At 34.9% G+C, this 25,192-nt stretch overlaps 1 protein-coding gene across 5 annotated transcripts; it reads left to right on the plus strand.

Moving 5' to 3' along the window:
* The first annotated feature begins 445 nt into the window (after positions 1 to 445).
* Positions 446 to 25,130, plus strand: LOC145671351 (uncharacterized). Of its 5 annotated transcripts, none has more exons than XM_081740401.1 (3): positions 446 to 554; positions 6,487 to 7,004; positions 20,468 to 25,130. In XM_081740401.1, the coding sequence occupies exons 2-3, from the start codon at positions 6,562 to 6,564 to the stop codon at positions 22,227 to 22,229; spliced, it is 2,205 nt and encodes a 734-aa protein (XP_081596527.1). In that variant the 5' UTR covers positions 446 to 554; positions 6,487 to 6,561; the 3' UTR covers positions 22,230 to 25,130. The 5 variants fall into 5 exon arrangements, with proteins under 5 accessions (XP_081596527.1, XP_081596526.1, XP_081596522.1 ...); XM_081740400.1 differs by having other exon boundaries at positions 452 to 632; XM_081740396.1 differs by having other exon boundaries at positions 452 to 616.
* The last annotated feature ends 62 nt before the right edge of the window (positions 25,131 to 25,192 follow it).

The raw sequence follows: 25,192 nt of genomic DNA on the forward strand, positions 1-25,192 counted from the left end.
TTTACACTAATTTTTGCTGAAAGCTCTACCATTATTACACTAAGTTTCTCTCATATTTCTTTTTTACCTGTATTGCTTAAGTGCATACCATGTCTTGTGAAATATCTACGATGAAAATCCTCAACAGTTAGGTGGTGCACATGACTATAACGTTTACTTAATGTATTAAGTTTCTTATTGAAGTTTTTTACCGCTTGGTTTACAATGATAACCGTCTAAATCGCAAAAGTCCTATTAATATGAACAGTAATTTTTTTTAGGAAAAAAAATTAATTTTTACAAAATTGATTCAGTAGAAAGGTAAGATAGTTCTCTCGCGTCTTTTTAAAATTTATATTTTATAACCCCTAAAAGGAAACGGGTGAAAATTCAACCAGATGAAAGTTATTTCTTTTTGCTGCAGACTGGCAACTCTGCGTTGGACTTTGTTCTCCATGCTAAGTTTCTCCCTTTGGCAGTAGGTTCATGATCGTGGTGCAAACCTGTTTTAACTGCTTTCTGTTTACTCTGTAAACGTAATTGCTGGGTGAATTTTCACCCGTGTTTCCTTTGGCGTATGTAAAAAAAGATGTTTCCTTTTAAGGATTAAATGCAATTTCTCATTAGCATATATATGGTGATAAAACTTTTCGGTATTATTATTTGGTGATATAGATTTTAATGTTTTAAATTCGAAAACAAATTTCCATGAGTGTGAATATATTTTTATGAAATGTTTTCGTTCAGTGAAATATGCCGTATACTTACAGTGGTACTACGTTTGTTCTTTTGTAAAAGCAAAAGGGAAAAATATATATACATTCTGTACTAAAAACCGGGGCTGGTAGAAACCCGTTTGCAGGATTCAATATTATCCAGTAGGTCCATGTTTCATATAACAATGGTACTAAAATGGACATTAAACACCAATATAACTAATCAATCTGAAAAACCGAAAAAAAAAAAAAGAAAATATGCAAGAACAAACGTAAACATTCAACAAGAACGATAAAAAGATATTTAAATAGAAATTGCTAATGCCACGCGCATTTGAGTAAACACAAAAGGCTGGAGGGAACAAGTAAATATGTCTTTAAAATATTACAATACGTCATGAAATTGATATCCGTTTTTAAATGAAAAATTTATATAACATTGCTTTTCAAGTCTTATTTAAGAAGACGAACAACGAAGCAGTGGAAATCATAATTGTGGCGTTTCTGTCGTCATGCAACACTGATCGCACCTCCAAAATTTGGAACTTTATTTAAAAGAAAAAAGAAAGATCAAGAATTCTATCTCAGTAAAATGTACTTATGTGTAGCAAAAAAGATTTTAATGTACAAGAATGATAATATAGGCCTGTAATATGTTTGTTTGCACTGTAGAAAAAACAATAAATTAGATTTTCCTTTATCAAGAGAAAAGAATATATTGATGAATATTTGTGTATTTCGGTGTATCATTATTTTAGTATGAGCACTAGCAAAATGTCGGATATTTTAAAACGTTGGTATTAGTGTCTTTCAGATCCCAAACCATTCCACTCACAAACTCAATTCGAGCTGAAGTGAAATTTACCGTTGTCTTTTGCATTCCCGCTCATATTTTTTAATCCTACGACTACCAGGTGGGTCCATTGGACCCAATGGTATTCTTTTGTCAGTAATTCTAATGATGATCAGCATTTCCAGGTATTGATATTCTCTCACTTTTTCTTGCATTGCATTCTTGTTTTATATTACTTATTTGTTACTTTATTTTTTTAAGTAATGTGGTAGGTTTACTAATTTATAGCATTAATTCCTAACGGCCGTGTGCACCAACGAAGTTCAATTCTTGAACGAGGATCATAGCCAAGTTCAATGAAAATGTCTGTTGCACCAAGAACGTTCAAGGATAAGTCGGTCAAATGGTGGATGAACTTGGTTTTAGCTTGAACGGCCGAATTTGGGGGTTTAAACTTCGTTGATCCAAGTCAGTCTGTTTACATTCAATAATGTCTTTCTATTTTTCCGCTAATGAAATTACAATTCTCGTGATCGGAGAAATTTTCTGCTCGCGGTTTCATTATTTTTTGCTAGATACAATGTATATCAATAAAATGAAATAAATGTTCTGACATTTTAGTAATACAGTTCTTTTTTAATTTTTAGGTAAAGTCTGTTGACTAGCAAAAAGAAATAAGGAGGATATGTATCTAGAAAACCTGCGAGGCTGTAGCTTTAGAATAGAGAACCCACTAGAAATAAACCACTGTGCGTTTTTTTTTTTTTTTTGACAAAATCAGCTCAGCATTTTCGACAATGAATTTTCTAAACAATTTTCCAGTGAAGGTTAACGTTAGGAGGGCATACAAGTTATGTTAATAAATACAGTATTTTCTGTCAAAATTAGATGCAAACAGCGTAAAACTTATCCAGTTATTCCTAGAGTGTTATCAAACAATTGCGTACAATTGTATAAGACACATAGAAACTTAGCTACTATAGTGAAAGCCACACGTCTCAAAACCACGCACCAAACTTCACAAGCTACTCATTACAAGCTATTTTTGAACCTCTTACTGGTTCACTCCAGCAGACAGTTCTACCAAATAGGAAATTTATAGGTAAAAAAAGACGTGAAACATTTTTCATGAAGGAATGAAAGTATAAATATAAGTAATTAACATCTATCACAGCATATTGATGTTAATTATTAGTGATAAAGAAATTATTGTATGTGTAAGTGTGCTCTTCCACTGTCCTCGTTTATGTGTATACACCGTCGCTGACGCGCCTGCTCCCTGTGGACGCAACCGCTCGGGCCTCTCTGCTGCGCTCCTACTCGGTTAGATAGCATTCGTGCTTTTTAGTGGCCACCTTACATAACTTGGTTTGTGTTTTTATGCTATACGTCCACACTTTATTTATACGTTACTGAGCCATCCTAGTCAATCCTCAAGTAGTAATGGAGCTCTTCATTTAGTGCATGCTCTGCTAAAAAAAAGAAAATAGCTCTAATCTAGCCTGGAAATGTAAAGAAGCGTCAAATTTTGGTAGAACCGTCTGCTCGAGTAATCAGCAAATTAGTACAAAAAATACGTACCAATCTGTAGTAGGTGATCACTACAAGCAAGTTTTGTATTATAATTGCATAATTATGAACCATACATTTTTACGCTGTTTCTATAATCACAGATTACTAACATGTGTAGGGTTTTTTTTTTTTTTTTATTTTTGAGAAATTGCACCGCAGATCAGGAGGTTGATATTTTCCACACTTGTCTTTCCTTACGCATACACCACCATCGCTAATGTGCCTGCTTTCGCGGACGAAATCACGGGGCCGCGGTGGCTCAGTGGAAGAGTGTTCACCTCTGGTGCTTGGGGTCCCGGGTTCGATCCCAGCCCCCACCAATTGAACTTTGTGGTGGACAAACACCGTGTGCGTGGGTTTTCTCGGGGTTCTCCCGTTTCCTCCCACTTTCTTCATTCCACCATTTCATTCATTACTCATCATCACCGTCTCCTTTAGCCTAACCGGCATAACCGTGGGACGTAAAACTAAAAGATTTCATTTCATTTTTCATTTCATTTGCGGACGAAATCACGAGCGATTCCTCATATTGTGCTCTGCTTCGAATTTGAGTATATACAAACTTAGGTTGTTTTGGCCATTTAGCACAGATTAGTGCGTGGTTTTTGCACTTATTGTATTTATAACATATAAGTTTGCAAGCATATTATAAATGTGTGCGTAGCTGGTGGACAGGTGAGAAACTAAAAATGCAGAAGTCGTTAGATCATAAATGGACAGAATAAACGGTAGCGCTCCCCAACTTTACCTACGCTAACTAGGAATTGCAGGCAAACGCAAACAGGGAAAAGAATGTAAAAGGCATTAGATTAAGGTTTTCACGATGAAATATGAATAACTGTTGAATCAATTTTCCCCATCAGTGGATTCCAGAGGTTTTTTTTCATTTTTTTTTATTTTCTAGTGGTGGCGAATTTTAATATACTGGGGATAAAATGTACTAGGAATCCACATTGAGGATGATAGGCTATATGGTCACGAAGGAATTTCATGGTTCTCGGGTCAATTCATGAAATCACCACTGGTCCATATAGATACACGTTATATTTGTTCTTTGTTTTAAAGTTTAGTGAATCTTTATAATGCAGTTTTACTATAGGAGCTACGTATCCACAGATTGTGAAATATATGGAAAAAATTGCAGATGTCTTTAATCTGTCCATTTAATGTCGAGAACAACGTGCAGTTTTACTATACGTATCCATAGTATAAGTAGTAGTATCAACGTGTCAGAAGCCCCGCAGGGGTTAGTTGGGTTCTGTTCGACATAAAATGGGAAAATTAAAGACTTGTCCATATTTCTGTATACATTTTGCAATCTGTGTATCCGTATAGTAAAACTGCACCGAGAACAGTACCCAACAAACCCCTGCGGGACCTCTAACCCTTTCCTACTACTACTTATACTATGGATTCGTATAGTAAAATTACACGCTACAATCTAATCTAAAATCTACTACCAATATTGCAACACCAAGTATTACTCGCTTATTTTATTACAGGTATAATTTATTAGTCCATTCTTTGATGATGTATTCAGTCGAGATCCACACAATCTCGAGAGTCGAGAATCCCGGCACACGGTATGCTTTCTTCATTTGTTACATTGTTAAACGAAGGTTAGAGACAAAAGATGACCACCAATCAGAGTCGATTTTACAAATTGACCGAAGTTTACTTAAACGAGGTTTACTGAACTTCGATTTTCAGTGATGCAACGAAAGTCCGGGAACCACGTTTAAACTTGAAGGTTTAATGTTGAACGCGTTTAAGTGAACGTTCGTTTAAACTTCGTTGGTGCACACGGCTGTAAGTGGGTCTATTGAACCTAGACCTTTATTGAGAAGAAACATATTTATTAAACTTCAGCTTCGGTTGAAATTCTGCTTTGTAGATGGCAGCATTAGCATTTTAATGTTCTCTTAGCTATCATGGTGAAGCTAGACATGAATACCAGGGCTGGAAGTAAGTAAATGCAACATTCTTTTACACGCGCGCAGGAAATTTTATTCGAGCTGCAGTTTGCAACGCATGTAGAAGGTGGAGCTATACAACGCAAGTGGCGGCGCTAGTGTAGGTGTTACAGTGATAGGTGGAGTGTGTGACTGTAGTTGTCAAATGACACCGCTCTATAAAATTTCCTCAAGTTACAGCAACGTGCATGGGTAGAGATCGCAGTGGCCCGTGAAAAAAAAATAAATAAAATAAAAAAAGAGAATGTCACTTTGAAGTACGTGAAGCATGCGGTAATGATGCATTGTGGTATCGGACTCCGATGCTTTGGGTTGCAACATTTCGTGCATGACGTGATAGTGTGTTACAGGAAGCAAGTGGAGATCGACATGGGGTCGGAAACAGAGTCATTGACTTGAATCAATCTTTGCTGCATGTGGACAGGAGGTGGACTGGCTGGGAATTGGCTAACAAAGTAGGAACATCCTATACTTCAGTACTGAATGTGCTGCACAGTGTTATTGGTTGCCGAAAAATTGCATTTCGGTGGGTACCGCTTCACCTTACAGGGTTCATAAATGTCACAGATACGCTCTCGCCGGTGATCATTTGGCGTATTACAGATGGGAAGTCCGGGTGTTCGGGGAGAGAATTATCGCATTTGACGAAACATCGGCGCGGTCTTTTGAGCCAGCATCTAAACGCCAATCCATTGAATGCTACCACCCATCATCTCTATGAGCCAAGAAGCTGCGTCAGCAGAAAGTAAATGTAACCTAGAGGGGAATATGAAGGTGATGCTGATAGTGGCATACGATGTACGTGGTGTCATATTAATGGATACAGTTCCTCCGAACCAAACTGTAAATGCAGTGTATTACCACAGATTAGAAATTCTTCGTTGTTCACTATGCCTACTACCCAACTTTATAAGAGATTCGCCCATTGTTTTGCATGACAACGCCCGTTGTCATAAAACACTTGCTGTGTGGAACCTGTTTGCACGATGGGGTGGGAGGATGTGAATAGGGTGAATACCCACCCTATTCACCGAACATGAGTCCATGTATCTTTCAACTGTTCCCTAAGATGAAAGAACCACTACGTGTTTGTGAAAACTATTTGGGAAATTTTATATAATTATATTTTCGTTACGTAGGAATAAATATTTGACGTCTAAATTTCAATATTTCTTCCTTCATAGGTAAAAATATACTCTATTTTCCTTAAAAAAAAGAAAAAGTATCAAACATAAGTCTATTTCATTGATGTTCTAGGTAGTAAAAGATGTTAGCAATTTATTGTCTAATTGTTCCTTTCTTCAAAAGGTATACATTATTGGCTAGAAAAAGTAAAGAAAAAAGAAAAAAATCACCGTGGGTCTATTGGGCCGGGTTGGTACTGAAAGATAAAAACAATTTGTCTGTAGTTCCAGGGTTAAACACCGTATAATAGTTTTCTTTTGTTTTGCAGATTTGTGTAATTTTGTTGAACATTAAGTGCGGAAGGTTTCAAATTCACAACGTGAATAGCTTTTATGTTAGCTAAATGCCTCTTCGTTATTCCAACTTTGCTTGTAATAAAATTGAAATGAAAACTGAAGACGTTCCTTTTAATGTTGAAACGAAAACAGAAAACAAGTCATTTGTAGAATGTATTTATGAACAAGGTAGTAGTATCGTTAATGATTACAAAGATCCTCTTACAATATATGTGGAATATAAAGAACGAGAAAGTGCTACGCAAGAAGAGAATTTTGGTTCAGTAAGGTTTGACGATAAAAGGATATCAGATTGGAAATTAACTTCGAATGCGATATGTTCTGTCAAACGATGTCACAGTATCATCCAGTCAAAATCTTCCGATTTGACAGACAACCATGAAGAGTCAAGCAGTCACGAATCTGGCACTATAGTAAATAAGAATCTTCACGGAGAGAACGTACAAGAAACTGATGATCGAGAAGCAGATAGCAATACTCAGGACCTCAGGTACGATTATGTGCGTTTTCTTCATCAGTTATGTTTTATTTAAGCATTTCTTTCCAACAATTGCAGTACTTCTTTAATATTTTTTTCTTTTATTGATTTTAACTTTGTTAATGGAATGAGAATTATTTCAACGCATGCTTAACGTGGTAAAAGCTGACACTGTTCAGCAGTTCAGAATGGTAAGCACACATTCTGGGTAATGTGATCTGTTCATTAAATAATTAAGTATTTTTTGAATGATGATTAACTCAAATTTAAAATCTTCAATAATGAGCGTTTGTTGCATATCTGTTTCTTGAGAAACAGTTATACCGTTGTTTGATAGATGTGGATTAAAGCATGTTTGGAATAAGACAAGGATAATATTCAATTGTACGCGGGAAGAATGCCAGTTCTATGTAGCTCAAGATCGTAAGAGGTAAATAAGTGTTAACTGCAGAATTTTTTTGGTGGGAAAGCCTTCAACAAAGAGGGGTACGTGAGAGCTATGTTTAGCGTGGGAAATGAAACAGAGGACTTTTGATAAGTTATAGATAAGAAAGAGAACGAAGAACAATGAAAATATTTAGCACTTTCAGCTACACTGAATGACTTGTGTAGGAAATGATTTCTTCATTTTTAGCGTAATTAGAACTTCACTTGAGGCAGTTTTGTCTCTTATGTTTAAGCTAGCTATAATCAATATTCAATTTTGCTTATATCATATATTCTAATGTGCTGTTACTGTGGAGGAAGGGGACCTCTCAGTGATTAATCATAAGAGCCATTTCTTGTATAATTTTTAACTCTGTCTGATTTCAGATTCTCTCTTTTTTTCTTTGTCTTATTGAAGATATTTTTTGACTAAAGACAGTGCAATATTTCATACTTGGGTTGGTTCATACATCTTGTGACGTAAATATTTTTCAATTTTTATGGTAGAGGGGCACGTGTTATTCGACTATACCTCTGATTATTACTCGTTACTGAGTGATCAATAACAGCATCCGCCCCTAATTACGCAAACCTAATCTTATGACATGACTTTGTAGAGTTTGGGATCAAAAGTCACACGTAACTCGTCAAACTTCCTGTCTGATTTATAAGACAAGGTCTTTCTTACTCTCGTTGTCCGCTTACTTCTATCTAATTAAACTTTTATTATAATTATCAGGTGAGACCTATCGTGTTATCTTCCGCTCTATATGTCCTCTATTAAAGCATTAAGCCACTTGCGTTTCATAATTGAATCTACTTTTGATTATACAACAAAGAGGTTATGAACGAAGCTCTGTTTTCCTGGGCTCCGAATTACACTGGAACTTGTATAGTTTTCGTGTGCAGTAGTGAAGGTTTGTTGAGAAACTACTGTTCAGCTTCACGTGCATGTGACAGGCGATCAACGATTACTTGACATTTAAGGCACATCCTTGTCAGCAGTAGTACGAACTAATAGCATATACCACCACTTTATATGGGGAGGGAATGAAATCTTACAGAGAAAATATTGATAATGCACGTTACACATAATAGAAGACGTGCACCGAGGAAAAAACAGGAAATTGTCTGTTGACCAGGTTGACAAGATATCTCCTCAACTGAAAACAAGCGAAATTCCAGTCCGTGTCAAGAAAGGGATAATTTTCCCACCTATCTCGTCTTCACTTAAGCTGGATTACATAATATGTCACAATCGTATTATGTAGTTGGTTATTAACATGCAGTAAAGAAGACTGATGAATTATGAAATCAAAGTTATTAAGTTAGTTAGGGTGGTCTAAAATAAAATTCACATTTCTATAGGTATGGTTGATCTTAACACTATCAAAGGACCACATATGAGCATACAAGTAATGAAATCGTTGTGTTTATGATAGATAGCCTATGTCTCTTGCGTCAGTAATTCACATGGGAGCTCGTAAAATGCTTATTAAAGAAAAGCTATACAGACCGTTTGGTAGATAAAAAACAATAAGGGAATATTGTACAAGATTCTACAAATGTGGGTGATAGGATCCCAGACTGGGTGGTTTTGTCTACGAAGACATCCACTAGAGTTGTCTTACTTACTTCTGAGACTATACGCTTTGGGTTCGATTAATCACACGGTGAATGAGTTTCGTATGTTATCCAATGTGTGCTGATGTTTAAGGTGAATAATATATTGTATTTTCTTTAGTGTTTAAGATCTTTACCATAAATTACACAATGGTAATTATTATCAAAACTTTAAATGGTGTTCAAAGCTTGTGCATGTATTTAATTGTTTTCGTTCTTCATTGATATTTTCGCGAATGTATGCATAGTAAGATTTTAACTGATTGTAGCCAAGGAAAAACATATGTGATCACAAGAGTGTAATCTCTGGAATAGAATGTCCAGAAACCTATGCACAACTTAACTTCAGAATTTCACAGATTCAGTTAATACAACCGGGGCTAAGGGATTCGTATTATCCTTCTGTGTAGGATGTGCAAAGGTTCTCGCTCTTCTTACCGGAATGCAACATTGACCGTTTTCGGGACGCAATCTTTCAACTAAAGAGAACTTTTACTGAGACTATATAAATGAAATATATACTTTTTTCAGAGTGCGTTGGTAAGGGCGGTGAAAGAAGAAGTTTCATCAAGGAATGTATTTAATGCAAACTTTTTTTTTTTTTTTGTTTAGGTGTTACAAAGTTTTATAAATGTCGAATGTTCATTACAACGCTAGGCTCTCCACAGTCTTGTCCCGTGAATATCCTATAGTAATAACTCGATTATTAACCACATAATACGGATGAGACGTTGCACAAAAAAAAAAAAAAAAAAGATTCTTCGACATATTTACTCAAGAAATCCTCAGTAAAGGGACACGTAAGGAAGGGAAACGGCGTTATATACGTGCAAAATGATGAAAATAAATTATTTTTTTGAAAAGATATCTTCTATGGCAGAACATCATGCAGTTTTATACGTTCTGCATATTAAAATATCGAAACAAGTTTAGATGTTGTGTTTGAGTTCACAGCTAAAAATCATTTCATGATATCCTCCACAAAAAAATAAAAGATTTACTAAAGGTTCTTGTATGCTACTAAAAGTGTGATCATTAAAGTCCATCAGATGATATGGATGTGTGTACATTATATTAATTTTATATCATATGGTAATTTTATATAGTATGCGAACTACGCTAATTGCCCCCTTTTATCTCTTACAGCGTAGAACATTTGCCCGCTGGTTTTCAGTGTTTATATAACAAATTGAACGTCTGTAATAATACATTCATGAGATAATTTGTTTTTGGCGAACAATATAAACTGTTTTTTTCGTGATAGGATAGTTCTAATGAGAGAAAATAAAAGAAACGAAGGACAGTAGTGCCAGTTGAAATTCACTTTTCCTGTGTTAATTACATACATGCTTGATTTTAGTTTACTTAGGAATAAATAATATACCAATTATTTCTCTTCTCTCTCTTAAATTTAGTGTTTCTCGAAATATTGGTGGCTCAGTGGTAGAGCGTTCACCTCTGGTGCTTGGGGTCCCGGGTTCGATCCCAGCCCCCGCCAAGTGAACTTTGTGGTGGACAAACACCGTGCTCGTGGGTTTTCTCGGGGTTCTCCCGTTTCCTCCCACTTTCTTCATTCCACCATTTCACTCATCTCTCATTATCACCGTCTCCTTTAGCCTAATCGGCATAAGCGTGGGACGTAAAACTCAAAGATTTCATTTCATTTTTTCGAAATATTGGTACACATCACAGTTTATTTTAAATTATATGCGTATGTGCTAAGTCTTCTATCTCTAACGAAAGAGATTCCAGAGATGACAATTTGAACTTACATTTATGATCTTGCGATTTTAATTAAAGGAACATGACATAAACTCAGTAGAATGTAGGCATTCAATATTCTTCTTGTTCATCTCAATCATAGGTTGGTGGGCAACAGGGAAATTTTAAAACCTTTATCTTTCTAGGGAGAGCTGTTTTCTTCTTTAAGAAGGCATCTTCTTCGTAACTGCATTTAGATATTCTACCCTGCTCTTCTTCCTGGTGTCCCTTTTGCCTTTCCCTCTATTACAACGGTACGTTTGTATATTTTCTTGTAATTTGGGTAATAAGTTATGCGAAATATGTACTAGGCTGGCTGCAGAAGAAGAGAAAGAAATGTTTGAAATAATAGGATTGTCGATAATGTTAATATTGTTAATATACAAAGATATTCATATGCTAAAATAATAGGACTTTGGATACGAGGTAGTCAGTGGCAACCAGAATCACAAGATATAAATAAATGGAATCAAATAGGAACGGAGTGTGTGTTATTTTAATGGCTCAAATTTAATATATAAAAAAGAACCAGTGATTCGTTGTATATGGTACCGGAACCCTGGGAATGAATGAGTTTATTATTCGTTAATCGTTGTATATGGTGCCGAAACCTGGGAGTGGAAAGGAAAAGTATAGTATCGTTTTTCGAAGCATAGTGAAAAGGCGATCAAGATTGAGCCATTAATTCATTCGACCTTATGTTGGAAGCTTTAAGTGAAATATCAAGGCAACTCAAAGATCAATCCCGACAAATTAAAGAACAAGCTCAGGACCGAGCTGAACCGTTTGCAAAAATGAACCAACAACTGAAAAATCTAGAACAAACGATGGATTAACGAACAGTACTGAGGCAAGAATTAAAAGAAACAATTGCTGAAGAAACCTCATCAGCAGTCAGCAGGAACATGTCAAATGAACCTGAACGTCCTACAAATCCTAAATTTGCGACGACGAAGAAATGTGATATTATTGATTTGAATGCTTGGATGAAATTAGATGAATGTTCGCAAAAGCATACTGCGGTATTGGTTGGATCAGATTATCCTAACTTTTCTCTTCGTTCAGATGTTTTTAATTGTCCTACTGATGTGGTGTATAATGAAGATGTTGGTATGTGTCAATGTGCAAGAAGTTATGATCATTTTCGTCTCATGAACGCTATTGATCGTTTGTGTTCACGATATATTCTATATAATATTAATGCTGGAAATGAGGTAATGGTAACAGAACCGTTAGGAGATGTGTACCCGATATTGGTTCACGTAGCAGGAAGAAAGTTGATTCCAATATTTGTAAAATTCAGAAAGAAAGCGTGCGTTTCCATCAATGCTTGTAGTGATTGTTCAACTGAATTGGAGGTGCCGAATTGTGTATTCAACAAAAGGACCAGAATGATGTTGGTGAACGGTCCGATGGTGTCTTAGCAGAACGTGATGCAGTGCGTCAGTTGCCGTCATTCTAGTGTGACGTTGCAAAGTTTTGAAAATCCAGCAATGGTACAATACAGTGCTAACTTGAATCAAATAACCTTTGAAATCAAGTTCGAAGTGACCATGTGAGATTGAAGTGCGATCCCAATGTGCAGGAATTGTTAAATCTATATGTACCGGTAATGTAACCGAGTCTAATTACAGAAGCAGAAGTCATAGAAGGACAGAATACCGTAGATATCACGTAAAGGACAAATACAGATACATTAGAAGACACGATATTTCACTTCCAGTGAAACGAAGGAGAACTGAATCTAATGTTACCGGTAAGACAACGGAGCCTAACCTTAGTAGTAACAATAAATGCGATTTTGTGACTCAACCTAATCCTAGAGTAATACGATGACGTTTACCCAAGAAGCATGTAAGTATTAGAGCTAATCACGTTCGATGGAGATTTCGTAAGAATCCCCTAGATGGCAAAAATTCTCAACGCAAGGGACTAAGAACTATAGAAGTAAAGATAGCGGAAAGTCTTATTCCTATTTGTGACTTTCAATGTGATTTGAATGGACTTGTTGGCCATATAACTTAGATTGGACTTGCGGCGTCTGAGGGGACCGTACTTAATTGATTTTGAGAGCTCCTTCGTGGCTAAGTGATTAGCGTACCCGCCTTTGGCGTGGGAGATCCGGGTTCGATTCCCGGCGGGAGCTCATGTTCGGATTCCACGTTAATCAGTAGGTCCACGTCTCATATAGCCTCGCTGCTGAACGGGACGTTAAACTCAAAATCTACTCTACTCTACTCATTTTTGTGTTCAAAGAACCACTATATGAATATCACATACATCTTTTTCAAAACCTTCTTCATGATGCCTAAGTAAATAATTATTAGCTTCTAACCAGCATTTAGTGGACCCGAAAATGGACTTGTAAAATAACTTGTAAATCAAATTTCGAATGTGCCTTATCGTCGTTGAAATGTATAAATAAATGGAAATGATGAGAGTTTAAAATAAATATGATGATGAATATGATACTAATATTGTTATAGAATTGAATATGAGATATATGTATATTTATATGTGAATTGTAATTTTTAATTATACGAGGTGCATTCGAAAATTCAAATGATGAATATGTAATAGTAAACGGTCCAGAATTCTTTTTCTTTTTGTTGAATAAATAAAATAAATGAATAAAAAGAAAAGTCCGTTGGGTGCCATAATATACAACGGTACGTTTGTATATTTTCTTGTATTATTTTCTTGTAATTTTGGGCAATAAATTATGCGAAATATGTACTAGGCTGGCTGCAGAAAAAGAGAAAGAAATGTTTGAAATAATAAGATTGTTGATAATGTTAATATTGTTAATATACAAAGATATTCATATATTAAAATAATAGGACTTTGGATACGAGTTAGTCAGTGGCAACCAGAATCACAAGATGTAAATAAATGGAATCAAAAATTAACGGAGTTTGTTATTTTAGTGGCTCAAATTTAACATATGAAAAAGAACCAGTGATTCGTTGTATGTGGTACCGGAACCCTGGGAAGTGAATGAATTTATTATTCGTTAATCGTTGTACTATCAGCAAGGTGAACCAATCAAAGTGCCGAATAAGATGGCCAAGCATGCTGTTTTCTCTTTCTCCTATTATCTTCATGATCTGGGTCCTTTGTTATCTTCCTTTGGTACGTCTTCATTCCTTTTCGTTTCGGTCCATGCTATTCGCAGCATTCTGCGCAAACACCACATTTGAAATGCTTCCGGCTTGGATATTTCAGCCCATGCCCAAGTCTGATCCCCAAAGCACCACACTCAATACCAGGGTCTTAATAAATCGTTTACGAACGTCAAACTTCACATTTCTTGATGTTGGCATTCTCTATTCATATTGAATGCTTGTTTAACGTGCGCTGTTCTGGAAATTTCGTGCTTTTCATTTCTTCCATCCGAGGATATTCGACCTCCTTTATAGGAAACGTCTTAAGGTCTTCGATTTTTTCTCTATCTAGCCATACGTGTGCCCCTTCCTCTTTTGCTGTTGTGCACTATATTTCTTTGGATTATTCATATTTATCTTCATTTTGCTTGTTTTTGTCAGGTTGGTCGTTAAAGTTTGAAAGTGCTTTCTTTACGTCCTTTTCGTTCTTCACTATTACTGATATGTAATCATCGAGCCTTATTGTGCTGGAAACTTGGCATTTACTTTTATTCCTTTCTAGTTTTTGCCAAAGAATTTTTTCTTACCTCTTCCATATAGACGCTGAACATAAAAGTTCGTATCCTTACCTTACTTCTTTATTTATTGTTGGTTCTTTTTGATCTCTTTCTATAACAGCTGTCTGTTTCCTGTAAAGCTGGTATATTATCTTTCTAAATATTAGTAAATCCTATATATATATAATATATATATATATATATATATATATATATATATATATATATATATATATATATATTCTATTTTCTAGCACTGAACATTAGAAAATTTTTTTCATGCAGTTCACCAGGTTTGCTTTTATAATGTAATTTATAACACATATTTTTCATTTCTTTTATATACAGAGTGGGACATTTATCTTGACACCACCTTGTAACTTTCAAAGTAATAAAGAATAAACACTCAAGTTTCTCACTATGCAAATAACACCCGGAAAACGTAATTTGTCTTCCTGTTCGATAGTAGTGTAGTAAACCTAGTGTAGAACTTCTTTCTTTTGAATGGCATTATATCAGGTTATTAGAAATTTAAGGCCTTGGTCATTCCATGTCAAATCACCTAATTTGAACACATGACCGTGCTTCAATATCTCAGATTCTCTTCAAATTTTTTTCATACATAAATAACAATAAAATTATGCTAATTTACTTTTTTGCCGATATTTAGATGAGTAATTGGACGGGGAGAAATTTTTGAATAATATGAATTTGGCGCCAATTTCACCCGAAACACAGCATTATGAACTAAAACTACCATAACTTTCTTATTTCTGCAGTTATTGGGCTGATCCAGTTGTCATATGAAACCTTAACGTTTGCTCCTTCAGTAGATCTTAAGAAACCTTGTAAAAGGTTACACTGTGAAGCATTAATGGAGATACAAATGAAATTTTAGGGTTTTTATAAATTGTGACACTGCTCAAAAGTTACAGCTATGAAACTTTTGAAACTTTACTGTACGTTCATCTTAACACGTACATGGTATGGTTAAAAATAAAGAAGAGTCCGGGTCCGATTATGATGACTTTCCTGTATTATTATTATTTGTATTTTAATTGTACAAAGAGATACAGTTTGTGTTAGGAGATTATGCCTTTCCTCTGAAGTAGTGATGGCCAATTTCGGAACTTTTACTTTTCGGATTCTGGAAAATAAAAGCGGAAACATTTGGAATTCGGAAAAAATCCGGAATTTTTCCAAAATCCGGAAAGTTAAGTTTCCGATTTAGGAAAATTTTAACCATCCATAGTCTCAAGTGACAACTGTTACAGTTTCAATTTTTTTCAAAGAATCATCTTAGTAAATATTCGATACGCTTAAAAATAAAACTAGTGTAATTTGTAGTTTTGGTATTACCATAATATTAAATTTTTGTACTATAACTATGACTGTTTTTCCCAATTGTACCATTGCTTACAACTATCAAATTTTGGAACTCTCTATTGCATTAGTTTACATTTTCTTGGTATGATTAAATAACGGAAAGGAAAGATTTTTTGTAATAATTTTGTGGTTTTGTGAGAGGAAAATATAGACCGTGCAATGTAAGGGGTTCAGTGATTATTACAGAACTTATAAACAAAATAAGAAATTGTAGACTAATGCACATACAGGAAAAGAATAAACATACATATCGTTAATACTTCTCAGAATTACATAGATTTATATACAAGATGTTGTGTCCTATATTTCACAGCACGTTGTTGTCACTATTTTTTTTTTTTTTTTTAATTTTGCTTTCGGTTGCGTAATTCCGGGCTGATTGACTTTTAAGAGATGGAACAGGATATTCCCAGATGATATTTTCAAAAGGTACCAAACAAAAGTATTCCTTTTTTTCGCCAGTAGAATATAGAAGGCCGAAAGCGATTCATAAATTGTACTCTGACGTACAAAAATAATAATTACAATTCTACCAAAAGCACCCTTTTTATGTTTTCACCATGTCATGAATGTGCTAAGCTGATTCTACAACAATATTTCATAGTTGTAATTTACGAGCAATGATACAATTTGTAACAAAACTTAAAAGTGTATATTTCCGTATATGTAAAATACCAAAAAATAATGATTACAAAAAACAAAATATTCATTTTTTTTATTTTTTAACTGTACGATGTACGTATTAAGATGAATGCACAAAAAGTTTTAAGAATTCCTTAGTTCTAACTTTTGAGCAATGGCACAATTTGAAAAAAACCTAAAATTTGCTTTGGTATGCCCATCAATGTTTGACACTGTTACTTTTTGCAAGGTTTCTTAGAATGTACTGAAGGAGCGATAATTGACCTTTCATTTGACACCGGAAAGAACCCAATAAATTTAAAAATAAGGAAGTTCTGGTAATTTTAGTTCCATGATGCTGAGTGTCGGGTGAAATTCCCGCCAAATTCACATTATGCAAACATTTCTCTCCGGCCCATTTCTCATCCAAAATTCCGGAAAAAATTAGCAAAATTTCACTGTATTATGTATGAAAAAAAAAATTGAAGAAAATCTGAGACATTGATACACATTGCTGCAGGTGAGTTGATATAGAATGACGTATTACGTGTAAACGTAAAATACCACACGTCTTTCAGTGTTGAAACATAATGTTACAGCATGAGAATCTTCACAATTCATGGGGCCTCTACGTAATAACTGAAGTTTGGGGAACAGTCTTGCTTGCTATCCGTATACCCACTACGTTGCCGTGCAAATCTACAATCATAATACAAGATATTTCTTCTGAGTAGATGAAAAGTTATAAGCAATTCGAAACAAGACGGTTGTCAAAATATTCTGTGTCGGAAAAGTTTTAAGATATGTATAACATTTAATCATGTATATGTAATTCAACAGACTTAAAAAGGTAATATCTACTTTATTATCTCAGAGGATTCCGAGGATATTAAAAACACTAGTAGAGATTAGTATGTGCGTGGAATGACGTATTTTGTGCAAAACTTTAAAAGTTGTTACAGAATTTATTTCTTTCCCTCTGATGATAGTAACTGTTATTTCTGGTGGTGGTAATTGCAGCAAGTTTCGGTAATTGCTAAGTTTCACCTGACAAAAATTAATGATACAATATAGGAACATCTTCAATGACATCTCTCCTCCATTCTCATTTAAATTAATGAGATGTTCGTGCCATAATTTAACATATGTAATTTTGATATCGTAGATATAAACGTAGATGTACTTTGAGATAATTAAAGAAAGTACAGTCTCTTGTTTATTGCAAAAAAATGATACTGCAACCAGTTTCCGAACTGGAAAGGAAGCAGATATGGTATGTTTTATTACGATTTTGAACTGACGTACCAGCTATCTTAATGTTAAAATACAGTGAGGGTAATACAAGAAAACAATCGCATTTATTTTTACAAAATGACTCAGAACCATGAAACAGTTACTTTCTAGTTACGAGGGAGTGACATGGAAAAGTTTGCTCCCACTACCAACTTTCTAAGGAAAATAAATCATTCCCCATTGTGCTGTGTTGTAGAGAATTTTACACGAAATTTCTCAAGAGCTAAGTTTAAAGTTAACAATGTTTAACCAATTTCTCGCGGAAAAACAATTCGAGCCCACAGTCGATTTAGGGATATTCAAGAACCCCTGTTAATCCACCGCACTCCACAAAAGACAATCTTTATATTCAACTACGCTCAAATTTGCAGATTTGAATTCACCGAATTTCCCTTGAACATTTAAAACGATCGAATCCACTATTATTGCATGTCAGCCAAATATATTATTTAAATTTGGCCTAGCTTTGTGCTTTAGTAAGATAAACAGGAAATGCAACGACATTCAGATCATGTGGATTAACGTTGTGATTGATAATTTATAGCTGAAGAATGTAAAAGAGTTGGAGGTATAGTAGGTGTTTTCTTATCATCCTCACATTTTTCTTACTGTCTTTGTGTAAACTTTCCTTTTTTTGATCTTTACTAAAAGTTACTCGATATTGGTAATATTTAACACCCATTAACTAACAATTGCGAATTGAAAGCAATTGCCACAAAGATCGTTAAGAATACACTAATATTAGCGATACACTCAGGCATACACACTCAGAATGTTATTCAATTATTAGAGTAACGCAAAAAGGTTTAATAAAAGTATCTAAGCTCCATTAACATAATCAACTTTAGTGATGGATAAATTCCCGGGAAGATAATTTTCGGGAATATTTCCTGGAAGATTCCCCAAAATGGGAATTTTCCGGGCATTTATTTACAATCAAAGAAAGTTGCTTTGTATTGCTATATTAAGGTTTCCAAGTTAAATTCGTTTCTTTTACCACAGTATATTACTGTTGTCTCTACAGAATTCTTTAAAATGTGTATTCTGAACAGTAATACGTTATTTTGTTAATATTTTATTATATTTTAGGTAGTACGCATACATGTATATTTACTTAAAATATGTTGTATGCAACTAAATATATGGAAAATATGGCATAGGATGTCCGCATACATTTACACCGCTAAACACTTTAAATTTATATGTAAGTGGATTTTCTAAACTTGACTCTACTACAAATATTATAAACATACTAAGTTTTTAAATGTTATCAACGAATTTGATTGGGTATCCGCAAGAAGAAACATGTGTCAACATTTTATCAACATTTGCGCATACATATGTATTTTGACAATATTTGTAAAATACTGACGTATCTTTTAACTTTTTACGTAACATTGCCACACATGACCTTCCTACCTATTTCTCAAAATTTCATGTTAATTCACATGTAAGAGAAATCCAAGTACGTGTTCAGAAATTCGAGTCAGAGACAATAGACAGACCGACTCCTATTGCTAACGATGGTTCGTGGTGTATTAAGAGTACTTCATCTCTATTTTTGCATAATTTGTACACTACAAACTGGTTCCTTTCCGTTATTTGTAAATTAGTACTTCGCTACTTTTTAGTGCAAATGGAAATAGAACTTTAAAAATCATAATATTAGTAATGTAAAATACAGTGAGTGAATTTCAAATTTACCCTCCAAATTATTTAAAACCTAGAAATAAATCATAATAAAAAAAAATAAAGTAATTAGTTATATAGTTCATATAATTTGGAAGATAAAGTAAAGAAGGAGAAATTAATTTCTCCCCGCAAATTTATATGCTAGGGTAAAAACCCGGGAATATTTCAATTTTTTATTTTTCTTGGACAGGGAATATTCGCACGGCCCGTCACTAACCACACCACACAGTAACTTAAGCAAAACAACAGTTTTCTATCGCTTAAACTTCATTTTTTTTTTCTTGTAAATACCAAGGTTATCTGTGTACTTATAATTGTTGGAAGAGAAAATGTCCATATGAAATAGTGACAATACGTTACGATTTGTGTTTAAGCGAGTCGCATTAATACGCTCCTTTTGTTTGGATTGAGTCCATGACTCATTCCTTTGTGTCATGTGACTTATCTGCAAGCAATGAACCAACACCAGTTTTTTCCGTAGGAGCAATGAGTGAACGGAATGTGCACCTTTCTTTTTAGAAAGAAAAAAAATAGGAAACATATAACAAAAACATTGTTTCAAAATTGTTTCTATGTAAGAAATAAAATCTTTCTCGCGCAGTGCTATCCGGTAATCACTGTGTATAAAGAGATTAGTTATGGGTATATTAGCATCCACTTACTAGTCATACTTCCTCTTGGTCACTAAAAAACCCGAAATGGTATGTCATATCACCCCATACTGTCTCACTTCGACCACTGATGGAAACCTCTTGATAGTTCTTAATTCTCTATTTTTACACGATGTCACGTAATAGCACAATAGTATCCGACTTCAGGATATCAAAAGATAAAGTATGAATGCCTTGCTAAAGTTACACATTTACAATAACAAATGTAATAGAAAATAATTAGTTTCTCATTGGATGTGTATTTAGGTGCATATATTTGCATTTCATTGTTGTTGCATATTAATTTCAATTTTCTGTTTCTTATATGGTGATTTTTTTTTTTTTTTTTTTTTTTTTTACAGGTTTCATATACCTACTGTTTCAGAAGTAAGTACGTTAGATACAAGAGAGAGAACTTACATTTGCAAGGAATTGTACAAGAAGTTTACTCAATCACAGCCAGTAAAACAGTTAACATGTGCACGTGATAAGCTTCATACATACCAAGGATATGGAAACAGGTTCATACCCGAGGTTCTGATTCGAAAATCAAATTTGGAAAAGGACATGTTTTTACATGCAGGAGAAAAATCTCACACGTACCTGAAGTCTGGACAGCGACTTATTGACAAATCATCTCTTGCGAAACTTATGTTAATAAATTCAGATGAAAAACCTCAGACGGGTCAAGTGTGTAGAAAGGGGTTTATTTGTAAATCGGATTCGGCAAAGCACATGTCGATGCATACAAGTGCAATAGGTCACACGTGCCATGACTGTGGAAAGCAATTTGTTTCAAAATACAATTTGACGAGACACATATTTGCACACTCAGGTGAAAAAGATTACATATGCCAAGTATGTAGACGGGGATTTACTCGTAAATCAAGTTTGGCAATACACATGTTGTTACATACAGGTGAAAGATCTCACATCTGCTATGAGTGCAGAAAGGGATTTTTACAAAAATCACATTTGGAAACACACATGTTAGTACATACAGTTGTAAAACCTCACATTTGTGATGTGTGTAAAAAGGGGTTTATTAGTAAATCACATTTAGAAAGACACAAGTCTGTACATACAGGTGTAAAATCTCACACGTGCCATGACTGTGGAAAGCAATTTGTTTCAAAATCCAATTTGACGAGACATATATTTGCACACTCATGTGAAAAAGGTCTCAAATGCCAAGTTTGTAGGAGGGGATTTACTCGTAAATCAAGTTTGGCTATACACATGTTGTTACATACAGGTGAAAGACCTCACATGTGCCATGAGTGCAGAAAGGGATTTTTACAAAAATCACATTTGGAAACACACATGTTAGTACATAGAGTTGAAAAACCCCACATTTGCGGTGTGTGTAAAAAGAGGTTTAGTAAGAAATCAAATTTAGAAAGACACAAGTATGTACACACAGCTGAAAAACCTCACACATGCGAAGTGTGTACTAAGGGATTTACTTGTAAATCAGATTTGAAAAGACATATGTTGATACATATAAGTGAGAAACCTCACACTTGCTATGACTGTGGAAAGCGATTTGTTGAAAAATCAAATTTGAAGATACACATGTCTGTACACACAGGTGAAAAACATCACACTTGCCAAGTGTGTAGAAAGGGATTCTCACGTAAATCAGGCTTGGAGACTCATATGTTGATACATACAGGTGAAAAGAGTCACACGTGCCATGACTGTGGGCAGCAATTTGTTCAAAAATCCAATTTGACGCGACACATGTTGGTACACACAGGTGAAAAACATCACATATGCCACTTGTGTATGAAGGGATTTCCTCGCAAATCACAGTTGAAAACGCATATGTTGATACATACAGGTGAAAAACCTCACATGTGCCATCAGTGTGGAAAGGCATTTGTTCAAAAATCAAATTTGACAATACACATGTTGCTGCACACAGGTGAGAAACGTCATATGTGCCAGGTGTGTAGAAAGGTATTTACTCAAAAATCACATTTGCGAATACACATGTTTGTGCACACAGGTGCAAAACCTTACAAGTGCCATGTGTGCAGCAAAGAATTTAGTCAAAAATCATTTTTGGCAAAGCACGTTTCTACACACGCGTGCAAAACATCACATATGCTAAGTGTGTAGTAGTGATTTAGTCAAAAATTAAATTTTCAAGTACACTAGTTTGTGCACACGTGAAAAGCATCGCACGTCTCAATCGTGTAAAAATTGATTTCCTAGCAAATCAGGCTTAGAAATGCATATGTTGATACATACTGGTTGAAAACATTACACGTGCTATGAGTGATGGAAACGTTTAATAAAACTTTGTTAAAAGACGTTTGTACTCACGGGTGCAAAACCGCATACGTCTAAAGTGTGCAGAAAAAGATTGATAAAAAAATCACATTTCGACTGACATGAAAAAACTCACATGTGCCAAATATACAGAAAGTGACTTAGTCAAAAATCGCATTTGCAACACATGTCTGTGAACACATGTGAAAGCCTCTAATGTAAGATGTGTAGAAAGGGATTGACTAGTATGTAAGATTTAACTTCGCACATGTTACATAAGGGTGTAAGTCTCACATGTACCTTAAATCTGGGAAGCGATATGTAGAAAAATCACCTTTTTCAAAACCCATGTTTTTTCATTTGTCTAGAAAGGGTTGCCGCACTATTTATTGCTGTTTCAGGTGAAAATTTTCTGTCCAACTTCGATTACGTTAGGAAGAAAGGAAACCACGTTCTTGCTTTCACGGCAAGCTCTGCAATCGGGAAACATTTCGCAGATGTGTTTTTCTTTTAAATATAACAAGACGTCACCAAGAGTAAAGAAACAAACATTGATGAAACACCTAATGCTACAGTACTTCGAAAGCTTTTCTTGATGCCAGCACTTGTTTACTTGTTATTTAGCCGTCCATAAATAAAGAAAATTTTGATACGTAAAGGAATCTTTTCATATGTGAAAGACTGCTCAATGTAAAGATATAAAACATAATTCTTGCCTGATTACTAAAATAAAAGTCAAAGTAGAATCAAAGAAATGGCGTAGCATTGTATATGAATGACATTACGCTCCGATTGAGAGCCCGGCATAATCTGCTAGAAACATGTTACGAAAAGTGTTATGTTAGCTTTTGGTATGCCGTTGGATTTCAAATTGTAAGGTTGTGAGTTCGATTCCCATCTGCGTCGATGCTTTTTTTAAAGAAAATCTATTTTCCGTAATGCAAGAAAATTATAAAAAATAATTAGACTATAATACATCAGGTGTACAGTGTCTGAGAATAGCCTTTGATCATGTAATGGCAAGTGGTTAGAAACAAATGCTGAGTGTGATAATTAAATCCGTCATATCTGTAATTTGAAATGGAGAAAAAAAATATAGACCAATGAATTAAGAAAAACTCACGTTATTAATATAAAGTATGCCAAAGATCACTGATTTATTTGACGATAAAGAAGTACGAAAGAAGTTTTAAATCGAAGAAAATAATGTAAAACTTTGTAAGCGGAGGGAGAGGAGCATACCGTAAACAAACTAAAGACGAATCCGTTACTGCGTAATGATCGTGGTTCAGTGGTCAAAACGCCCGATCAGTAGCATGGAGGCACTCGGATCGAATCCATGTGGGCATTTTTTCAGGATTTTTTTAGTGGCGATTGATGGGCGATGACACAAGTTTTATTATTTTGAGATTACGAATATTCGGATGTTTCAGTACTTCAGGAATCTTCAGGAAAATAATACGTCGTAGCAGATTAAAAGCTGGGAGCTAATTATCTCTCATGTCATACCATTACAAGCAGAAATGTAACTCTAGCAAAAATGTTTCAGTTTTGTTTAATGTTGCCGAAGGGAAGAATTTCTCATCTCGTTCGTAGAACAAAATGGAATTCGGACGAGAATTAACATTTTATATTCGAGATGGGACAAAGCTAACATAAATTATCGTCTTGCTTTGGAAGTGAGAATCGAGACGAGGCGAATAATATATTAAATATTTCTCGTCTTATATTGATTCTCGTAATAGTGTATGTCCATTCTTTAAGTAACAATTGCTCAGTACTTTGAATATTATACGCTATTTCGTTACTTTGTATTTCATAGCGAGGGCCGCTAGGCCGCCATCGCTACCTAGTCCCTTTTAGAAAGAAAATAATGAAAACAATAAAGAAGGAAAAAAGATAGAAAAGGTAACACAGGAGAAAGCTCAATAATTCGGTAGATCACTGGTTATGCAGCTAACACACCTTTCTTCATTCCTTCAATCAGTAGAGAGTGAGCTTTTTCAATAGGGCCGTTTTGTTACTGGATTTCTGACTAGGCCCATCTTTGACTATGCTGTTTTATTATCGGAAACTGTGACTTTATTATCGGAAACTGTGACTTACTTTGTTCTTGGTTCCGTGGGCCCCTCTTTTAATATATTGGGCAGTTAAGGCCCTTATTTTATTACATTCAGGAGTTGTGGTCCAGGGTCTTTTTTTCCAATAGATTTGGCGGTTGGGGCCCTTTTTCATTATGTTGGTCAGTCTCATTACATTGGGCAGTTGGGCCTTCTTTCATTATATTGAGTAGTTGGGTCCTTTTCTTTATATCGGACAGCCTTTCATTATGTTGGGCAGTTGGGGCCCTTTTATCGTTGAAGGTAGGTACCTGGTTTGTAGATAGGCCCATATTTAACCACAGGTTCATTGGTCCTTTACGGATGTTAACACACGCTGGCCTCATTTGGTAACTCAAAAATGGAAAACAGCCCATTTTTTAAAATGTGTTTACTTTTGACAAGTCCAAATAAGCTTATTTAGAAACAAAACATGTTTCGTTTTTGGAATTATCCACTGGAACTTATATTACAATGTTGATGTGATTTTTTTTCGCCAGCATAAACTGCCCTCCAGGCAGTCAGTTTGTCACAGAATATACAGTGAATGTGAAAAACGTACAAAGATGTAAAACAATGAAAATTCCTTGTCCCACGTTCAGTCTGCGGAGGCAACCGTAACAGCTGAAGCAAAAAAAGATATATATAAATATATTATCTTTGTAATATTAATGGAAGAAATCCTCATCAAAAACAAGTAGAGGAGAAGCG

The sequence above is a fragment of the Thermobia domestica genome, chromosome 15, assembly GCF_964235325.1.
Source record: "Thermobia domestica chromosome 15, izTheDome1.hap1.1, whole genome shotgun sequence".
In the NCBI taxonomy this organism is placed as follows: Eukaryota; Metazoa; Arthropoda; class Insecta; order Zygentoma; family Lepismatidae; genus Thermobia; species Thermobia domestica.

Bases quoted from the DNA above. Each gene is read 5' to 3' on its own strand.
- LOC145671351 (XM_081740401.1), top strand. From the start codon at position 6,562: ATGCCTCTTCGTTATTCCAACTTTGCTTGTAATAAAATTGAAATGAAA. The intron at 7,005-20,467 runs GTACGATTATGT...TTTTTTTTACAG, and splicing joins AGCAATACTCAGGACCTCAG to GTTTCATATACCTACTGTTT.